Source organism: Syngnathus acus, chromosome 10 (genome assembly GCF_901709675.1).
Source record: "Syngnathus acus chromosome 10, fSynAcu1.2, whole genome shotgun sequence".
Taxonomy (NCBI): domain Eukaryota; kingdom Metazoa; phylum Chordata; class Actinopteri; order Syngnathiformes; family Syngnathidae; genus Syngnathus; species Syngnathus acus.
In genome coordinates, this window is record NC_051095.1 from 7,710,951 (window position 1) to 7,728,347 (window position 17,397).

At 40.6% G+C, this 17,397-nt stretch overlaps 2 protein-coding genes across 6 annotated transcripts; one reads left to right on the top strand and one right to left on the bottom strand.

Annotated features, from left to right (window-relative positions):
- Nucleotides 1-1,141: 1,141 nt before the first annotated feature.
- On the top strand, nucleotides 1,142-12,094 carry gdpd2 (glycerophosphodiester phosphodiesterase domain containing 2). 5 transcript variants are annotated; one of them, XM_037261881.1, is made up of 14 exons: nucleotides 1,150-1,456; nucleotides 4,211-4,314; nucleotides 4,391-4,484; nucleotides 4,658-4,717; nucleotides 4,806-4,904; nucleotides 5,011-5,104; nucleotides 5,443-5,588; nucleotides 6,260-6,342; nucleotides 7,030-7,189; nucleotides 7,576-7,782; nucleotides 9,286-9,434; nucleotides 10,683-10,830; nucleotides 10,959-11,041; nucleotides 11,127-11,794. In XM_037261881.1, the coding sequence occupies exons 1-14, from the start codon at nucleotides 1,379-1,381 to the stop codon at nucleotides 11,215-11,217; spliced, it is 1,596 nt and encodes a 531-aa protein (XP_037117776.1). In that variant the 5' UTR covers nucleotides 1,150-1,378; the 3' UTR covers nucleotides 11,218-11,794. The 5 variants fall into 5 exon arrangements, with proteins under 5 accessions (XP_037117777.1, XP_037117775.1, XP_037117774.1 ...); XM_037261882.1 differs by having other exon boundaries at nucleotides 1,142-1,451; nucleotides 10,683-11,041; nucleotides 11,127-12,094; XM_037261879.1 differs by having other exon boundaries at nucleotides 1,144-1,456; nucleotides 10,683-11,041; nucleotides 11,127-12,094.
- Nucleotides 11,719-16,777, bottom strand: stard14 (START domain containing 14). Its single transcript, XM_037261888.1, has 6 exons — nucleotides 16,440-16,777; nucleotides 15,224-15,371; nucleotides 14,922-15,025; nucleotides 14,429-14,546; nucleotides 14,154-14,206; nucleotides 11,719-12,370 (listed from the first exon to the last, which is right to left on the bottom strand). Exons 1-6 carry the CDS (start codon nucleotides 16,611-16,613, stop codon nucleotides 12,182-12,184), a joined length of 786 nt encoding a protein of 261 aa, XP_037117783.1. The 5' UTR covers nucleotides 16,614-16,777; the 3' UTR covers nucleotides 11,719-12,181.
- Nucleotides 16,778-17,397: the final 620 nt, after the last annotated feature.

Sequence of the window (17,397 nt, forward strand, 5' to 3'; positions counted from 1 at the left end):
CAAGTAAGGCAAAAGTGTGCACTAGTTGACAGCTGTGCAGTGCAAGTTAGCAAAACACTAGATGTGATCTTGACTCGTAGATATAGTTGCAATCGAATCCCCAGATACTGTCGCAAAAATCAGGATAGTCAAGTTGTGTTGTTACTGGCGTCATAAGCGTCTGAGCTAACTCCAGCTAGCTTTTGTCTTGAAATCAACAAAACATGTTTTTACCATTGTTCCAACTTGCCAAAGCGGTGATACTGTAACTTACCAAACAAATTGAGCAATACTTGTAGTTTTTACTCGCTCTGGTGACACTTTAAAGTTACTACTCCTGTACTTTTTAAAAATGTTGCTCAAGTGAAGGAGAAAATAAATGTGCTTCTGCTTTAACTAAACTTTTTTTTACATACGTTTTGTTAATGTACTTAGGTACAAAGTGTGAGGACTTTTGCCCACGCTCGTTAAAAAGAGCCGAAACAGTAATCTTTAGATGCTTTCTTTGGGTGTGAGGTGTGATTGAGAAAAAGTTGTATCAAAGATATTCATGCAACAAACTTGTACAATCCTCCAATACCCACCCCGCCCCTTCCCTTTTCCTTCTTGGATTACTTTCCACCCTCTATAATCTGCACCGACTTGGCACTTTAAATTCTGTTCACTGGTGCACACAGAGTCAGTGCTGAAAAACACAGACACAGACATTGTTGCATGTCTGAGAGAAAAAAAGCAAAAAACGGGCACCACTGTATTTTTACTTTGTATTGTGTTGAAAACTATCTGAACTTCCAATCGGAAGGTGATGTAATGCTGCACGCCCCCCCAAGGAGTGAGGAAAAGGCGGAGTTTTCCGAACACTCCTCAGACAGTTCAAGTTGCGGACATTTATGGGGTGCTTTTCTCCAAACTGCAGCCTTTATAATTTCAGTATAGCATTCTACTGGATTACAAAATCGATTCGGAGTTATTGTCCAGCCCTCGTAAAAATAATGGCGGGACAGACCAAAAGGGGACTGGGTCTCTCTCCCTGACAGTGACAAAATGTAGGTCAGTGCTTGCTTGTGATCATGTTTAGGCCAGCAGAGAAGGCCTCGCTGGCCTTCAGTTTGTGCTCTGACATCACTGTGCACTCTCAAAGCTCTCCTGTGGTGTTTCCATTGTCAGTTCAGCCAATGGCTCTCACCACACTCTATTGAGGACCTTATTTAGGCACAGATTCCCCTCAAACCTAACAAATCCTCATTGGCTCTCCCTCCCCTTTTTTTCCCCTTCCAGCTCACTCCCTATAGGTCAACGCCATGAATGGGGACTCAGTTCCCCTTGTGGGAAGCCGGTGAACCTACTTTGTGGTCCAACGCCATCCCACTGGTTACGCTGCGGATGAGAAGTCGAAGGGATGTCGCTGTTCACCACTTGCTGTCGAGGCTTGTACAGCTGCCAGTGGAAACGCTCGAGGAATGCCAGGACAAGTAAAGTAAATACATTCTCATGCTTATGTTTGTCCGGAGAGCGAGAACAATTTGTGTATCAATGCATACAAATGAAATTGAATATACAGTGAACCCCTGCCACAGCGCGATGTGGTTCATCGCTTGCTTTGTAATTACCATAACATACATGCTATTGTAAGTTGTAATAAGTTTTCCATTAAGATGGCTGACTTTTTTTTTGACGAAACTATATATTATCTGTGGCGGACAAGGTGTCAGGCCAGCCCACAAATATCCACGTATGATTGACGCCTAGTGTAATTACAATGTTTTCCACAAAAACAGAAAAACGGAGGCTTGAGCCCACCCAAAACTTTTCTTTTTTTTTTTTTCAAAAACGCAATTAACGAAGGTATACAGTATTCCCTCGTTTATCGCGGATAATCGGTTCCAAAAACCACCCGCGATAAGTGAAATGTGCGAAGTACGAAAACCAACAAGAAGTACTGGGCAGGCTAACGAGTAAGCGGAAAGATGCTAATGCGCGATTGTGCTAATGCGCGATTGTGCTAACACGCGAAAATGGACTTCTAAAGGAATGTAAACGAACATTTGGAGCAATACTACATTGTCCTAAAGGTTAGACACATGTTTCCTCAATTTCGAAGTTTTATTTCGACTTTTAAATGGTTTTTTTTTCATTTGGAAAAAAAATCCGCGATGTAGTGAAGCCGCAATAAACGAAACGCGAAGTAGCGAGGGATCACTGTACATATTTTTAAATTTGAAAAAGTTTTAAAACATCTTATACTGTCTTTGATTCTCTTTTGTAGTATGTGACAATACTTCATGTGTGGTAAAGTAGCATTTGTTTCCGGGTGTTAGCATGCCAGTTTACATTAGCTCAACTTTGTGGTTTTGAGCGATAAGGTTCTGTCATTGAGCTAGCAGATTTGTGTCCTTTTAGAATTTGGTTGAACATTTTCAATATTCACTTTTAAATCCTTTTATGTCTCATCTTGGCTTTAAACTTCACCCTTTGAGTCAGAGAGCCTTTTTTTGTCTCTCTCTCTCTAATAACATTCTTTTGGGCACGAGTTTTGGAATATATTTGGTCATGAATATACGGTACTACCAATACGTATAACCTCAAATAGTATTTGTGTGATATTAATTTTTTTTTTGTTCTTGCTTGTCATTTGTTTGTAGAAAAAACACATGCTGAATAACAGGAAAGGGATGTTACAGGGTCCAGGGGAAGTTCAAAGAATGCAACCCAAAGGGGACGTATTTTGGAAAATGAACTGTTTATTTGTTTGTGTGCGGAATGCCATAAAACGACTTGCTTGGTTTTTCTCGCGTTTCCCACGACAGCAAGCATTGGAACTCTACCAGCATTAACATTCCAGCAACAACTCGGTCATTTGCGAAAGAATCCCTTTGCACGATAAAGGTCAACGTTTAGGGCTTGGAAATGAAAAAAAAAAATAATAACTGGGACGGTTTGAGGCAAATACTATGTTTATGAAAATGTTTGGTGCAACAAATGGTTGTAGTTTTTTTTTTTTCTTCAATTATATAGTAAAGTGTCATCATGCCTACTTTAATATGTTTCTCTGCTGCTGTTGTTTCCTTAAATAAAGGCAAATATTTTGAACTTGGGGGCAGCTCGTTGGCGCACTGGTTAGCACGTCCGCCTCACAGTTAGGAGGGTGCGGCTTAGATTCCACCTCTGCCCCTCCCTGTATGGAAATTGCATGTTCTCCCCGTGCTCCCATGGGTTTTCTTCAGGCACTTTGGTGTCCTCCAACGTCCCAAAAATATGCTTGGTAGGCCAATTGAGCGCTCTAAATTGTCCCTAGATGTGAATGTGGACGGTTGTTTGTGTCTGTGTGCCCTGTGATTGGCTGGTAACCGGTTCAGGGTTTCTCCCGCCTACTGTCCGATGACTGCTGGGATAGGCTCCAGCACGCTCGCGACCCCCGTAGGGACAAGCGGTATAGAAAATTGATGGACGGATGGATGGATGGATTTGGAACTTGGCGCTTTCATGGTTTAGCTAAACTTTACCCAAACCACTTTGAAAGCTGGCCATAAAGTTCAGTAACTTTAGCTGCTAAAGTATAGAAGTCAAATTTTCTGGAGGCTCTTTGTTCAAACGATATATTTACATTCTATCTTGTATTTTCCTGAACAACAGTAGCAGGAAAAGGACAATTGAATTATGTGTGTTTTTTTTGTGTTTTTTTTCAAGTGATCATTTTTGTAGTCTGTTTTTGTATATAGTCTATTTGTTGTTAGGAAACCCCCCCAAATGTGCTGTTTTTATGACTCAATATTTTTACTATTAAAACAAAAATTTCCATTTACTTCAAAACGTGGCCCACATTCTGTCCTTAAATAATACAGCGTCATGTCTCACAAACTGTTGATGCAAAAGCTTTAATTCTTAAAAATGTATCTATATTATTAGTATATCGTATGTATATTGTCAGTTGTGGCACTATTTCATCAATACTAAATTTTGCAGTATTTTCATTCATTCATTCATTCATTCATTCATTCATTCATTCATTCATTCATTCATCATAACTTATTACATAGCTAACGTGTGTTCTTTTGATTGAAAAGCTCGTGTTATTAATTGTCGGGGAGAGTAACACATAGTACACATCGTTAGGTTGCTGTGCTTTTCATCAACTTTAAGTCAACTCGTTTTCAGCTCTTGTTGTCTAAATAGATGACGCACTCTATTCATCAGAGTGTTTTTTTTTTTTTTTTTCTTTACCCCACTTTAGAGTGCATGCTTCTGGTTCTCATTCCTCACTTTGATCACCTTGCTGTCGGTGTGTTGGATGTACATCTGTCTGGTCACTTCAAATGACCGAGAGGATGTCAACTGGTAAGCAAACGAGCACACATAAAGCTCCCACTTCCTGTTGGCCTCTGCTATATTGCTCTTTTGTTGTTCTTTATAGGAAGGGCTTCATCAAACTGAAGCGTTGGGTGAACTGGTTCATGGTGCTGATCATCGTCTCAGCGGTGTTAACCAGCTACTGTGTACTGCTGCTGGTGAGAGGACAGGGTGATTGATTTACCTGAAGGGCCCCTAAATAGGAGCCTTGTGGTACTCCACGGGGATGGGACTGCAGTTATCACCGAATTTATTTCTTGTTTTATTACTGTTTAAATACGATGCAATTGTATTTTCAGACAGGCACTGTAACTATTATTTCATTCTTCAGCTTTTTGCTTTATTCCAAGTTGCCTTGAGAGAACCACTCAACTTACATTGGCTCCATAAGGTAAGTTGACTTCATTCCCTGCCCCTGATAGGATTGTCTTTTATGCATTACAGAACGTCATTTATTGTTCACATTTCTTTCCTTGAAGTGCCTCCTTGTCCTCAGTTTGCTTTTCATCTCTCTTGGGATCATCGGAATAAGTCTCCAGTGGATGAGAGAATGGCCAACTGTTCCTCTCTCACTCCAGGTAGGAACGCCTTTAATGCCATAAAGTCACCGTAGCCAGATGGTACTAACTGTATGTTTTGCATGTATTGCATTGAATGTGGTCAATGTGCTTTGTTCTTTGGAAGGCGACTGCTCCTTTCTTGCAGTTCGGTGCTGTTGGAAGTTTGGTTCTGCTGAGCCCATTTGTCTTCGAGGGATTCCACATGGCCAAAAGCAAATGTATGCTATGTGAATCATGAAGTTATCAAATTGCACCATAGAAAAATGTCATATAATTTATAGGTGAGAAAACACATCTAAAATCATAAAATAATCACAACTTATTGTGACTTGTCTGTTCCAAGGACCTATGCTAAATTGAGTTGATGATCCTCATTTAGACAAAATTAACGCTTTGCCACTTTGTTGTGTTAGCTTAGTGTCAAGAGCCTATGTGCAAATATAAGCTAAGGAGCCTCATTTGAACTAAAGTGGTGCAAAAGAAAAACAAAGAGAGAGAGAGAGAGAGAGAGAAAGAGAGATGGCATGCCCAAACTCTTGTTTTTTCCTTAAACCAGGGTCTCGCTTCCTGATGGCGTCGTTGTGCGCTGTAGTTTCTGCAGCCGTCCTTCTGTGTCCTTTACTCATCCATTCACCTTGTCTGATCGACCACAGCGACTTGCCTCCAAAGCCGAAGCTCATCGGCCACAGAGGCGCACCAATGGTGAGTGTGCGTCCTTGTGTGTTTTCCTAATGTCACAAGCGGAGCGAGCAAATAGAGTAGTACCTTTACTTACAAATGCCTATATGTACATACGTACCTTGCCTCGCAATTTTCATGCATCTACTTGCAAACCAAATTTCAACTTCGGAACCCCACCCCCACGTCTCCTTTGCTCGTTATTCCCCTGTTCGTTCCTCTTAACGCGTTAAGTAAAAACAAGTACTGTCGTCAAGTATGTCTTCTAAGACTATGAATATGAAACTCAAAATCATAAAGGCATAGCAAATGTTGCCGAGCTCGCAACGGAGTACGGCCAGGGAGTACCGGCTTGTTTTCAATAAAAACACAAAGAAGACACTTTTGTGTTCGTCCATTTCCATCTTGGTATAAAGGTTTGAAAAATCAAAAATAAAACAGTTGTTTTGGTTTGCTGTGTGTTTCACATGGAGTAATAAGGCAAAAAGTGTAAAGTCCCTCACACATTATTTGCTTTTGCATTGATTCCTATGGGAAACGTTGCTTCTACACACAAACTTTCCTGCTTACAAACTCGATCGCAGCTCAGGTGTGAACCCGGCCCGTGTGTGGACGCACGTTGTGTGCCTTAGTGGAGCTTATTTTTTATGTACGCGTTTTTCTTGTGTCTCACCACGTTTGGTGTTTGCGCTCAGCTGGCTCCCGAGAACACGATGATGTCATTCCGAAAGAGCCTTCAATGCGGCGTGACGGCATTTGAGACAGACGTGCAGATCAGGTACTGGCCAGCAAAGCGTAGGTCATTATTTCTTTGTGTCATTTGAAGTCATGTTTACTTAACACTTTTTCTTCTTTTCTTTTTTAACATAAAATATTTCAGACATTTTATGTTATACGAACTTTTTCTACAAACGGCAAAAAGTATTTAGATTTTTTTTGTAAGTAAATTAAATCCGTTTGTATTCTATTAATGGAAAACGTATGCCTGACACATGTACAGCTAACTTTATTATGACTTTTTTGTTTTTTGTTTTTTTTTAATTCCATTGTATTCAAAAATGTGCTTAACATTTTAATTTGATGCGACTCTTTTCCCCCCCTTTCTAAACGTGCTCGCTTTAAAGTTTACACTGTGCAATATCATTGGAATTGTAAACATTCGGCGCTAATCCGATTATTACTGCTGACACCCTGCCATTTTGTTTTGCCATTGTTTTTTATTTCATCTTGTGTACATTGCCTTTCCCTTTCTTTTCTGCAATATTCATTGTCTAAAATTGCTCTTTTTAAGAATATTATAATGTCACAGTGGAAGGAGACTAACAAAGTAAAAAAAAGTAATTGCTCAGTTCCATCGTTGTGTTTTTATTGTGCATATGTCAAATGAACATCTTGAATGTAACTTGTGCCGATTCGCACTGACGCATTGTTCTTATTTGTTTCCCTTATTTTGCGCACAAATTAGTAAGGACAGAATCCCATTCTTGATGCACGATCATCACTCAGGCTTCTTAAGGAGAACAACTGACGTCAAAAAGAAGTTTGCGCACACCGATTTCAATGCGAGCACGGAGCTGAGCTGGACAGACTTGAAAAGTCTGAACGCGGGTGAATGGTTCCTACAAGTGAGCACTCACCTTGAAATGTTCGCATGCATAATAATGATGGAGTAAACATAGCCAAGTGTTTCATAGTTGCCATAGAGATTAAATAACTGACTTTTTGAGGGGTAAAAATCCAAAAGTGAAGATGATCAATCCAGAGTTTTTATGAATTCACGACATTCTTAAAAAACAAAAACTTCATATGAACAAAGATGATTTTTGTAGAAAAAGTTGTAACGGTAAAAAAGTAAAATGCTGTATTTTTCCAAGATAAACCAAAAAATACATAACATACAAATTCAATGTTAGCAAAAAGTTGCAAAGAGTGTGTCTCGACAATTTTGAGAACCGCGACTGAATAGTACCCATTGGCATTGTATTGATTGTACGCAATCAATATTTTCTAGACGGATCCTTTCCGCTCACTGTCTCAGCTCTCTGCGGAGGATAAAGAAGAAGCCCGGAATCAGAGCGTTGCATCTTTACTGCAGCTCCTGCAGCTCGCCAAGAGCCACAACGTATCGGTCATATTCGACCTTTACAGTCCCGACCAGAAGAATGACACGGTGGATGTGATCAGAACCATCCTTATGTCTGAACTGGACCCAAGCCTGGTAGGCCTCAAAACTCATTTCTCCCTCACACTTGGAATTCTGCTCCATTCAGTCAGCTGAGCGGATTTCGTTACAGACTCGGAAATGGGCAAAGACAAGGACACACCATGTTGGAGCGCAGCGATATACACATGCACAGAAAGTGTGTTTGGCTGCATCTCTGCTGGATTCTTAAGCAATCATTTGTATGCCTTTTTCCAGGCTACTTAAACGTCCCAATTAGGATTTGCGCGCATTGCAATACCACATTGTTAGGCAGCATCGAGCTCTACGAGCACTGCTGCATCTTAATTAAAAACATGAAGAAGAGGCACGTCACGTTAGCTTTAACGTAGCGGACTTGCTTTCTATATGCCATAGGTACATTTTTGTTTGTTTCGATATAAAAACGTTCACCCTTTTGGTTTGTCTTTGCGAAGCTAATTCCTTTTAGCCATTTAGCTAGCATTTTGAAATTTATGTTGCCGCCTTCCCAGCAGACTTTTATTAGATGAAATGATGCCCTTTGTTTCAAACTTAGATGATGCTCAATTCTCTCGTTTGAAACTGAGCCAAATTTAAATCAAGTCAAGTTTATTTATATATCGCCCGTAATCACAGATAAGTCTCAAAGGGTTTCGCATGGGCAAAAGCGTGCAAAGTGAAGAAAGAAAAAGCTTTAAACTTTGAATGAGGTTAGAAATACCTCCGGTCTTGTACTTGTCGCGGGAAATTGAACGATGAAAAAAAGAACAATAAAACCTTTAGCAAAGCAGCGTAAACAAACGCAGGACAAACTGGTTGGTTACTGAGAAGAATTGAGGGTTAATGGAAGTCACAGTCATGATGCCTGATTTCTCATTCGTCTGTAAAACACAGGCAAACATTTGTTCTTCCTTCTCCATTACCCTTGGGCTAGTTTAGGGGTGTCAAACTCATATTTTTCGCGGGCCGCATTGTAGTCATAGCTTCCTCCGGAGGGCCATTATGACTGTCAACCCAAATAAATGTATGAGCACCTCATGTTGTATACAGTAAAAGCTACAAAACAAACTGACAAATGACTCGTTTTCAAATCAGACGAGTAAAAGATGGTCAAATATTTAGAGGAAAGTATATTATTAAAAGTGAAGACAATTTGCAATTCTAGTAATGACGCACAATTTGTCTTCGCGGGCCACATAAAATGATGTGACTGGCCGTATCTGGCCCCCGGGCCTTGACTTTGACACCTGTGGGCTAGTTAGTTACACACGAGTGTTCCGATGACCTTAAAACCCTAAAGATTCAATGTCGACTCTGACAAAGGTTTTTTCTTCATGTAAGCCAATTTCGCACATTTGAAGCACTTTGAGACTTGTCTGTGATTTAGGGCCATATAAATAAACTTGAGTTGACTGGACGCTGGCCAGTATGCAGGCTAACATAGCCAGCCTGTGATCATCGCTGCTGCTTACTTCATCCTCATTTGTGACAACTGCAAGACACTGGCGACATTTTCGTAAGGAATTGTCCTATGCGCAGGTCCTGTGGCTTCCTCCAACAGAGCGAGACTATGTGAAAAAAGCCGCTCCGGGCTTGGTCCACGTCTACGACAATGAGCACGACATGTTTCAAAACGGAGGCAACCATCTCAATCGGCAGTACAACAAGTTGAACGCGGAGCAAATCAGGTAATAGCTCTGATGGTAACCGGAGGCCATTGTCAAAGAATGCAGGACCAGTGAGGCCAAGTTCCGAATTTTTCTTTGTGTAGTGGGAAGCCACTTTTATTACAGGGACACTGCAATTCCACACCCACCTGCAATAGGTGAAAAACTGCGCTATTGACGGACCAAATATTTGTGTTTTATATCATAGTCGTGAAAATTGAGCCTTGTACATTCAAATGTTCAGCCAAACCAATAACGTCTGACAAAGGTCAGGTGTCCTAACACTAACGCAAAATGCCATAGACAGGCCGGCCAACGGAAAGTATCAATCACAGATGAGTATCATCAAATCTTACATGAGCAGCCGTCGGCAAATCAGATTCCTAGCGTAGTATCAAGGGTGACCTTTGAGAGGCAGAGCAGTGACAAAAGGCCTCCAGAATGCCGCAGAATACAAAGAAGGAAAGGATCCGTGAATAATTTGTACCGTATTAGCCCGAATATGAAACAATGTTTTTTTGCATTGAAACAAGACTGAAAAAGTGGGCATCATCTTGCATTCAGGGTCTAGACAGTATACCCATTTACAACACTAGATGGCGCCAGATATCTTTAAAGCCAATGCTGAACTTAACTCCCCAGGCCAAAGCGAACCCCTGTCACAAAGAATAAAAATAAAAATAGCGGCAGCACAAAGAAGGAAAATAAAAAATAGCAGTAAGATAGAAAAGAGAAGAAAATAAGAGAAGAGAAAACAGAAAGTGGGAAAACCAGAAGCCATTCATTTACAAATGTGATTGCACTTCAGTTTACATATTTAAATGTTCAGATATTAGGATGAGATAGACAGTTTTTGCATGATTTGAATGAAAATAACATACCCTTTTCTCTCAAATATATTGTTATAATCATTTGTTTCAGATGTACTGTCATTATTTTCTGTATAAAGATTAAATTTGCTGTTCAAAAGGTCTTTTTTCAAACGTGAGTCTTGAAAAAGAGGGGGTCGTCTTATAATCAGGTTCGTCTTATATTCGGGCCAATACGTTCATTGTCATTTATTTATTCTAATCGGATGCATTTTCCTTCTGTTGTTGTTATTGTTTTTGTCGTGTTTGGCGCAGGCTATCTATTTAGTTGTGTATTTAACCTCTGGCAACCGAATTTCCGCCCGGGGATCAATAAAGTACCTATCGAACGGCTACACGTGTGGTGAGTGCCATCCAAACGCCTCCTCTTTTTAATATATGTTTTTTTGGTGCGCGGCAGGCATCTTGTGGGTCAAAACGTAATGGTGAACGTGTGGGTGGTCAATGAGTCGTGGCTCTTCTCATTGCTGTGGTGCGCCGGGGTCAGCTCCGTCACCACCAACGCTTGCCACCTCCTCAAAGACTTGCGGCAGCCCAACTGGATCATGGTACAAGTACTCGCGCTCCTTTCGCTTCTACACAAGCAGGTTGGAGCGTTGAAACTGAAGGCTGTACAGAAAGGCAGGTGCCACTCGAATGTCTTGGCGTGTCGCTCATCCGAATGGGTGTGTTTCAGGCCCGTCGGACGTACGCAGTGGTGTGGATCACAGTGGATGTGGTTTCTGTTGTCCTGATGGTTGGGGTGTACTTGCTTCAGCGGTAAGCCCGTGAACGCAAGTTGCAAAGAAACAATCCAAAAATTGATTTGAATCAAATGAATTTCATTGTGTCGTGTCTCGGGCAGGAAAAGGCGATGCTGCCCGACAAAAGGAAGCGTATGCCCAAATCACAACAAGGAAGACAAGAATCAAAGGAATATCAGAATGATGCATTAATGAATGCAAAATGCAAGAAAGCACAATATGCTACGTTACGGCTTTGTTTATTACGTAGCTGCAATCCTTTCCATACAAGAGCCGTCCGTTCGTCCATCCATCCAACCATCCATTCATCTGTCCATCCATCCATCGCTGACATCAGACTCATCATCAACTGCCATTCCAATTATTCCCCAGGCCTCGTGCGACCTCATGCGGTTCAAAGTGGCAATAACTGATGATGTGATGATGATCAACGAAAATGATCAACGATACTAGTAAGTCAGTGATGTGTCAATAATGCGTGAATAATTTGACATATAAGTCGCGCCTGGGTATAGGTCGCACCCCCAGTGGCCAAACTATGAAAAAAATGCGACTTGTCGTCGGGAAAGGACAATCTATAGCCGTTTGATTTTTGGAAGTTCATAAAATTTCAATGATGGACTGAAAGAGTTCATTTGCAAATGTGTGTAATTTCAAAAAAGTGTAAATTACAGACAAGGACAAACACAAGTCTAAACATATCCGCCCTGGAGAGTGATAATGTTATTTTTGTTTAATGCTGTTCATAAATGCATTTGTTTTCAAAAAACCTTTTTGGGAATATATCCATGCTTTACTACCTACTAAAGGCCCAAACCTTTTATGCAATGACCTTTACATGTAATTTCTATTACTTCCCACAAACACTACATCCATCTTCTCCTGGTCCAAATTTAGAACCCGATTCAGCCCGCAAGTCAAAAGATTGCCCACCCCTGCTTTAAACAATTAACTTTGTACGTGAACACAGAAAAAAGCCTGACAAAAAAACCTGCAGTAAAAAAAAAAGACATGCAGTAACAACGTTCAACAGATGAGCTGCATTATGAAGAAAGTAAAATAATAATAATAATAATAATAAAAAGACACATTGAGCTTATTTGTGCACTTGAGGTGATTTCAAATAAGTAACCATGTCAACCATCCCCGATATCTGTCAACTTTCATCCTGCATGGCGCTCTCGTCCACGTTCTCCAGCGAGTCGCCCCGCTGGATGGCCAGCTCGGCTGGGTTCATCTTGGGTAGCGTGCACTGATCGGGGTACAGCCACGGCTTGTGATCTGGACGGTTCTGCTCCTTCCACTTGGAATACCGCTGACCCGCCTCGTGCACACTCTTCAACACCTGGACATGTTGGGACATTATTATTCATTCATTCATTCCAAGAAGAATGTGTTGCTTTGTGTGTAAGCAGATCAGTGCTAATGCTTTTGTTAGCCTGTTAATGGTGTTTTGTATTATATGGTAGCATTACGCTAACAGGTATGGTATGACAGTTAAAAGAGTAAGAACAGGTGTGAAGAAAACCTTAAAACGGTATGTTCTCAGTTTCGATCGAAACGTGTTTTCAGCATGAGCGGTAGGTAAATGTATTTTTCTGTTATGCGGTTAAGTCTGAGAAGTCGTTCTCAGCACAATTCTTAGCATTGCTTGACGTTTAAACTAGCGTTGCCATGGCAACCCCACAATCGCAGCAGACATGAATAAGCGTCTGTCACTTCGGTGACTGCACGACTGTATTCACCTCCTTTTGGCAACAAATTATATCTCATATGGACATAAACGGCAAAAGTGCTCAATGATTAACACAATAATAATGTACTACCGTAATTTTCGGACTATAAGTCGCACCGGAGTATAAGTCGCACCAGCCATAAAATGCCCAAAAAAGTGAAAAAAAACATATATATGTATATAAGTCGCTCCTGAGTATAAGTCGCCCCCCCACCCAAACTATGAAAAAAACCGCGACTTATAGTCCGAAAATTACGGTATATCCATTTGATGTTCCAGCCCCACTTTTTGTCCATTGTGTCTCTGCCAGGTATATTCATAGAATGGTCAATGTCATGTCAATTCTTGAATACAAAAATTAGAAGAAAAGAAATAGGACCCATACTTTTGATTTTTACTTTTTAAAAATATGTATCCAAGCATTTTAGGTGTTCACCCAGGTCCATTTGGGCATGCTAGGAGAGTACATTATGACTAATTACAGGACCCAAGAATAAATACTTCCTCATTTTTCGTCATCTTATTTGCTGTCCAAGTTCCCCAAGGCACACCTTTGGAACCTTTCATGCTGACAAATCACTATAACAAGATAACTATGTGCTTCGTAGAAGTGCGTGCACACACACGCACGCACGCACACACAACTGGGCAAACGGGTTGTGCCAGACAATATGTCAACAGTTCTTTTGTAAGCAACTTCAGCAGAACAGGCCCTTCAAACCAGTTTCCATGGCTACTATTGTCTTTTGAGACACACAAAACCTTTCAGTTTCTTTTTTTTGCACGCACACACAAAACCACACTTGTAAGCCGTCAGAACCATTCATGCATATCAATAACGAGCAGTTTCATTTAGCTCAGGGGTGCCCAAAATCCATGACCCACACTTTGACAATCTTACACAAAATGAATAAGGACAAATTGAATAAAAAATATCTGAAGTTTTAACAGGATATTTTGTTGAATGTTAACTTAAAACAACTGCATAATCTCTGCTAGCTTCACGCTAAAATACAGTGGGGAAACCAGGTCGGCACATGGGCTAACAATTAGCATCTTGATTGATATTAATAATGCACTGGATGGATAACTGATGCTACACTCTAAGCAACAGACACCCGAACACAAACAATCCATATATTCTTTATATCTAAATTCTTTAGCAGGGGTCGTGGTCAAATTTCATCAAGATTTCATTTCTGTTTTTTCTCCTCCTCAACACAAAGCTTATACATATCGTTACTCAGGTATTCAAATGCCTTCTTTTGGGGGCAAACTTGGTCATTACACGTGACCATGACCATGGTAAATCGAGACGCCACCATTTTATGTGGACCTTGGTGCACAAATCTTTGGACACCCCTGATGTAGCTCAGCTTGTGTCCTAACTTACCTTTGGTGCCAGGACTTCGGAAGCTTTGTTTACCAACCACTTTGGAAGAGAACCTGGGAGTGAAAAAGAGTAAAATATTCAACTCAACACGTAACATTTTAAATCATTTAAAAAAAATAAGAACGGAAATAATTTTGCTGTTTCCCTTGCTGCTAGCATCAGGAGATGCTCTGAAGTGGTCACATGTATTTGGAAATACATGTCTACATTCACGTCTTTAATGAAAACACCAAAAAGCGCCAAGTTGAATGATTTGTGTTGGAGCTCGATCTTACCTTTGGGGTCGGCTTGTGAGAGATAAATAAAAATGCAGCTGTTGGGTCCTGTGGGCTTGATGTAATAACCGGTGAGGATGGAAACGGCTCGTACCACGTTACTGCGAGGAGGGTGTTTCTGAAATGGAACGTGCAGACTGTTACAGTTCAAATGAGAAGTCTTCATTGAATGCATAAGAGTAAATTAGGAGTCACATACGTACAGTTCAGTTGTATTGAACTTTTTATTCTAATATATTTGCATTTAAAGCTTAATTTTTTTGTAATAATTTAAAGTCTTTTTCACGTTAACTGCGCCTGCCATACGTTTCATTGAATCTTGATATAATCAGTGATTTATTTATTGTACTATGAAGTATTTCAATCTAGCCTAATGAATTTGTTTAACACACAAGTTACATTTTTTAAATGGAACGGCTGAAATGGATTTCGTTTTGAAGCATAGTTATTCATTTTGTTATTTATTCATTTGTTTTTGGGGGTGAACACGTACCGGATGTTTGACTGAGAAATTGATGATGAGGTATTCGTCCTTTGTCACTCGCCACGAGCGCAGGGTCACCACATCCCGATTCTTGATTGGGTTTGGACAACGCCCTGCACGGAGCAAACGACACAAGGGGAGTGAGTGTCTTTGTAGGTTTCACCAGTTTTTCTTTCTCCAAGTGAGCCTTGTTGAGACAACAAAGCAACTGGACAGGACTCAAAATGTCAGCACAAATCTCATGACTTCAACTGGTCAGAGACATTCTGTATTTGGCAGGGGACCAGTCTAGGAAGAATAGGACCGCTCACATGCGTAGTAGCCGAGGTCGGCGCACTCGGAGACACGGGCGATGTCATAGCTCTCCTCCATGTTGGGGTCCCACGTCTTCCGGTACTCGCTGTCGTGGATGACGTCGTACATAGTGGATGCAGAGACTTCATTGACTGTGATTTTGCACTGGAACACAAAAATATATTGTAACTGGTTGTTTGTCTCTGTGTGCTCTACGATTGGCTGGCAACCAGTTCAGGGTGTCCCAAAAGTGTTCAAAGTCAGCTAGGATGGGCCTGCACCGATATAGCCAATCGGAGGTCACGCAGAGACGACGAATAACCGTCCGCACTCGCACTCACACCTAGGGGCAAATTGGACTACTCAATCGGCCTACCACGTATGATTTTGGGATGCGGGAGGAAACCGGAGTGCCCAGTGAAAACCCACCCGAGCACGGGGAGAACATGCCAACTCTACACAGGGAGGGCCGAAGTTGGAATCGAACCCGCATCATCCTAACTGTGAGGTGATTATATTATTATTGTTGAATAATTATGTAATTTAATAAATCAATTCTAACCTTAATTAGGTCTAAGTTGGACTGTAATATGAATAGCATACAAAATAAGATGAGTGAAAAGAATGTCTTACGTGTTAATGTGTTAAATGTGTTTGTCAGTTTCACATGTCAACTCAAACAATTCATTCATTCATTCATTCGTTCGTTCCTTCACTGAAACGAATAACCATATTTTACAGTAATGCAGTCTTAAACTCTCATACAAACTCCCTCTAGTGGTACATGAAGGTATCACCGAATTATATGTTGACAGCATAATGTTACAACAGTTTAGAAACTAAGAAGAAAAAAACTGCATAAATGGTTTAATTGTTTCATTAATCAAGTGCAGTACATTTGTCAAGCACCGTTCTTGTAAATCGCGTGTGTGTGTGTTTGATTTGGGTAAAAGGTTTGGGTAAAATACATGCCGGACGCTATATTTAAATCAAGTGCAGTGAGTTTTAATAGTGTCCAAACTGTGTATAATATTGCAATGGTGTACAATAATATTTGATATCGTACTCTAGGAAGAAAGCGCGTGTTTTTATAAACACAAAGGCCTACTACTGCATATTTTCATGTTCGACATAAGAGTGAAATTCTTTTAGTGATGGCTGTTGGTGCAAAAAACATTCTGCCAACCGTACTGAGATGCACCTGTGTGTGTGTGTTTTTTTTTTTAAACTTACCTTGAGTTTGTGCACTTTCGACCCAGAACTGTTTCCTTTGTCCTTCGGGATTTCCATCCATACTTGCATCCCGTGTTTGTCGTACTTGTTGTGCCAATTTCCACTGGTGGACAAACACTGCTCCTTGAAATTGTCAAACGCAGAGTCGTCCGGTAGGATGCTGGCAAGAGACATTCTGCCAAACTCCAAACAATTAAGCGCAAAATAAGGAAAAATCAACGAGTCGATAAGGTGTCTCTTCTTTGGAAACTCCTACAAAGTCAAATGGAGCTTTTTTCGAGTTGCCGTCTAAATATGAAGATAGGCCGTTTGTCAATCGAGTCGAGCAGGATTCTTGCGGTCGGATTCCTGAGCCATACCTTGACTTACGCACAGAAAGAGGAACACGCCTCCGCTGACGTCATGCCACGTACTTCAGGTAAAAATAAAAATAAAAAGGTAGAATTGGGAGACGCCGATGGTGTATACTCGCCTGTTTGTGTGCCGCCACTGTGCGTAAGACAAAAACGTAAAAAAAAATCCTAATTTAGATGATTGATCATTGTTTTTGCGGCAAGCATTTAGCCCAACACGCGAAATACATATATATCTATAATCTATCAGTGGGCAGATAACAATTTCCTGGACGGTTGCGTAAACAAATGGAGCACGTCTATACTTCTTACGTTTCTAAAGGTGCGCTCGATTTTCTACCCAAATTAACGTTCTATTGATTTTACATGGATACAACATACACAAAAAAAGGCAACATCTGGCCATGAGATACTGATGTCGGCTATAATCTTTGTAAGTTATTTAAAAATTACATTTCAGAGTCAGTACTTAAAATTAATTGATTGTTTAATTGAAATAATTACTTGAATAAATCCATGAAATTTCCCTCAGTTCATATTTTCTTACGTCGATGTTTGTGAAGTTATGACGCCAACGAAGGCTTGACTTCTAACCTCTGGGTCAC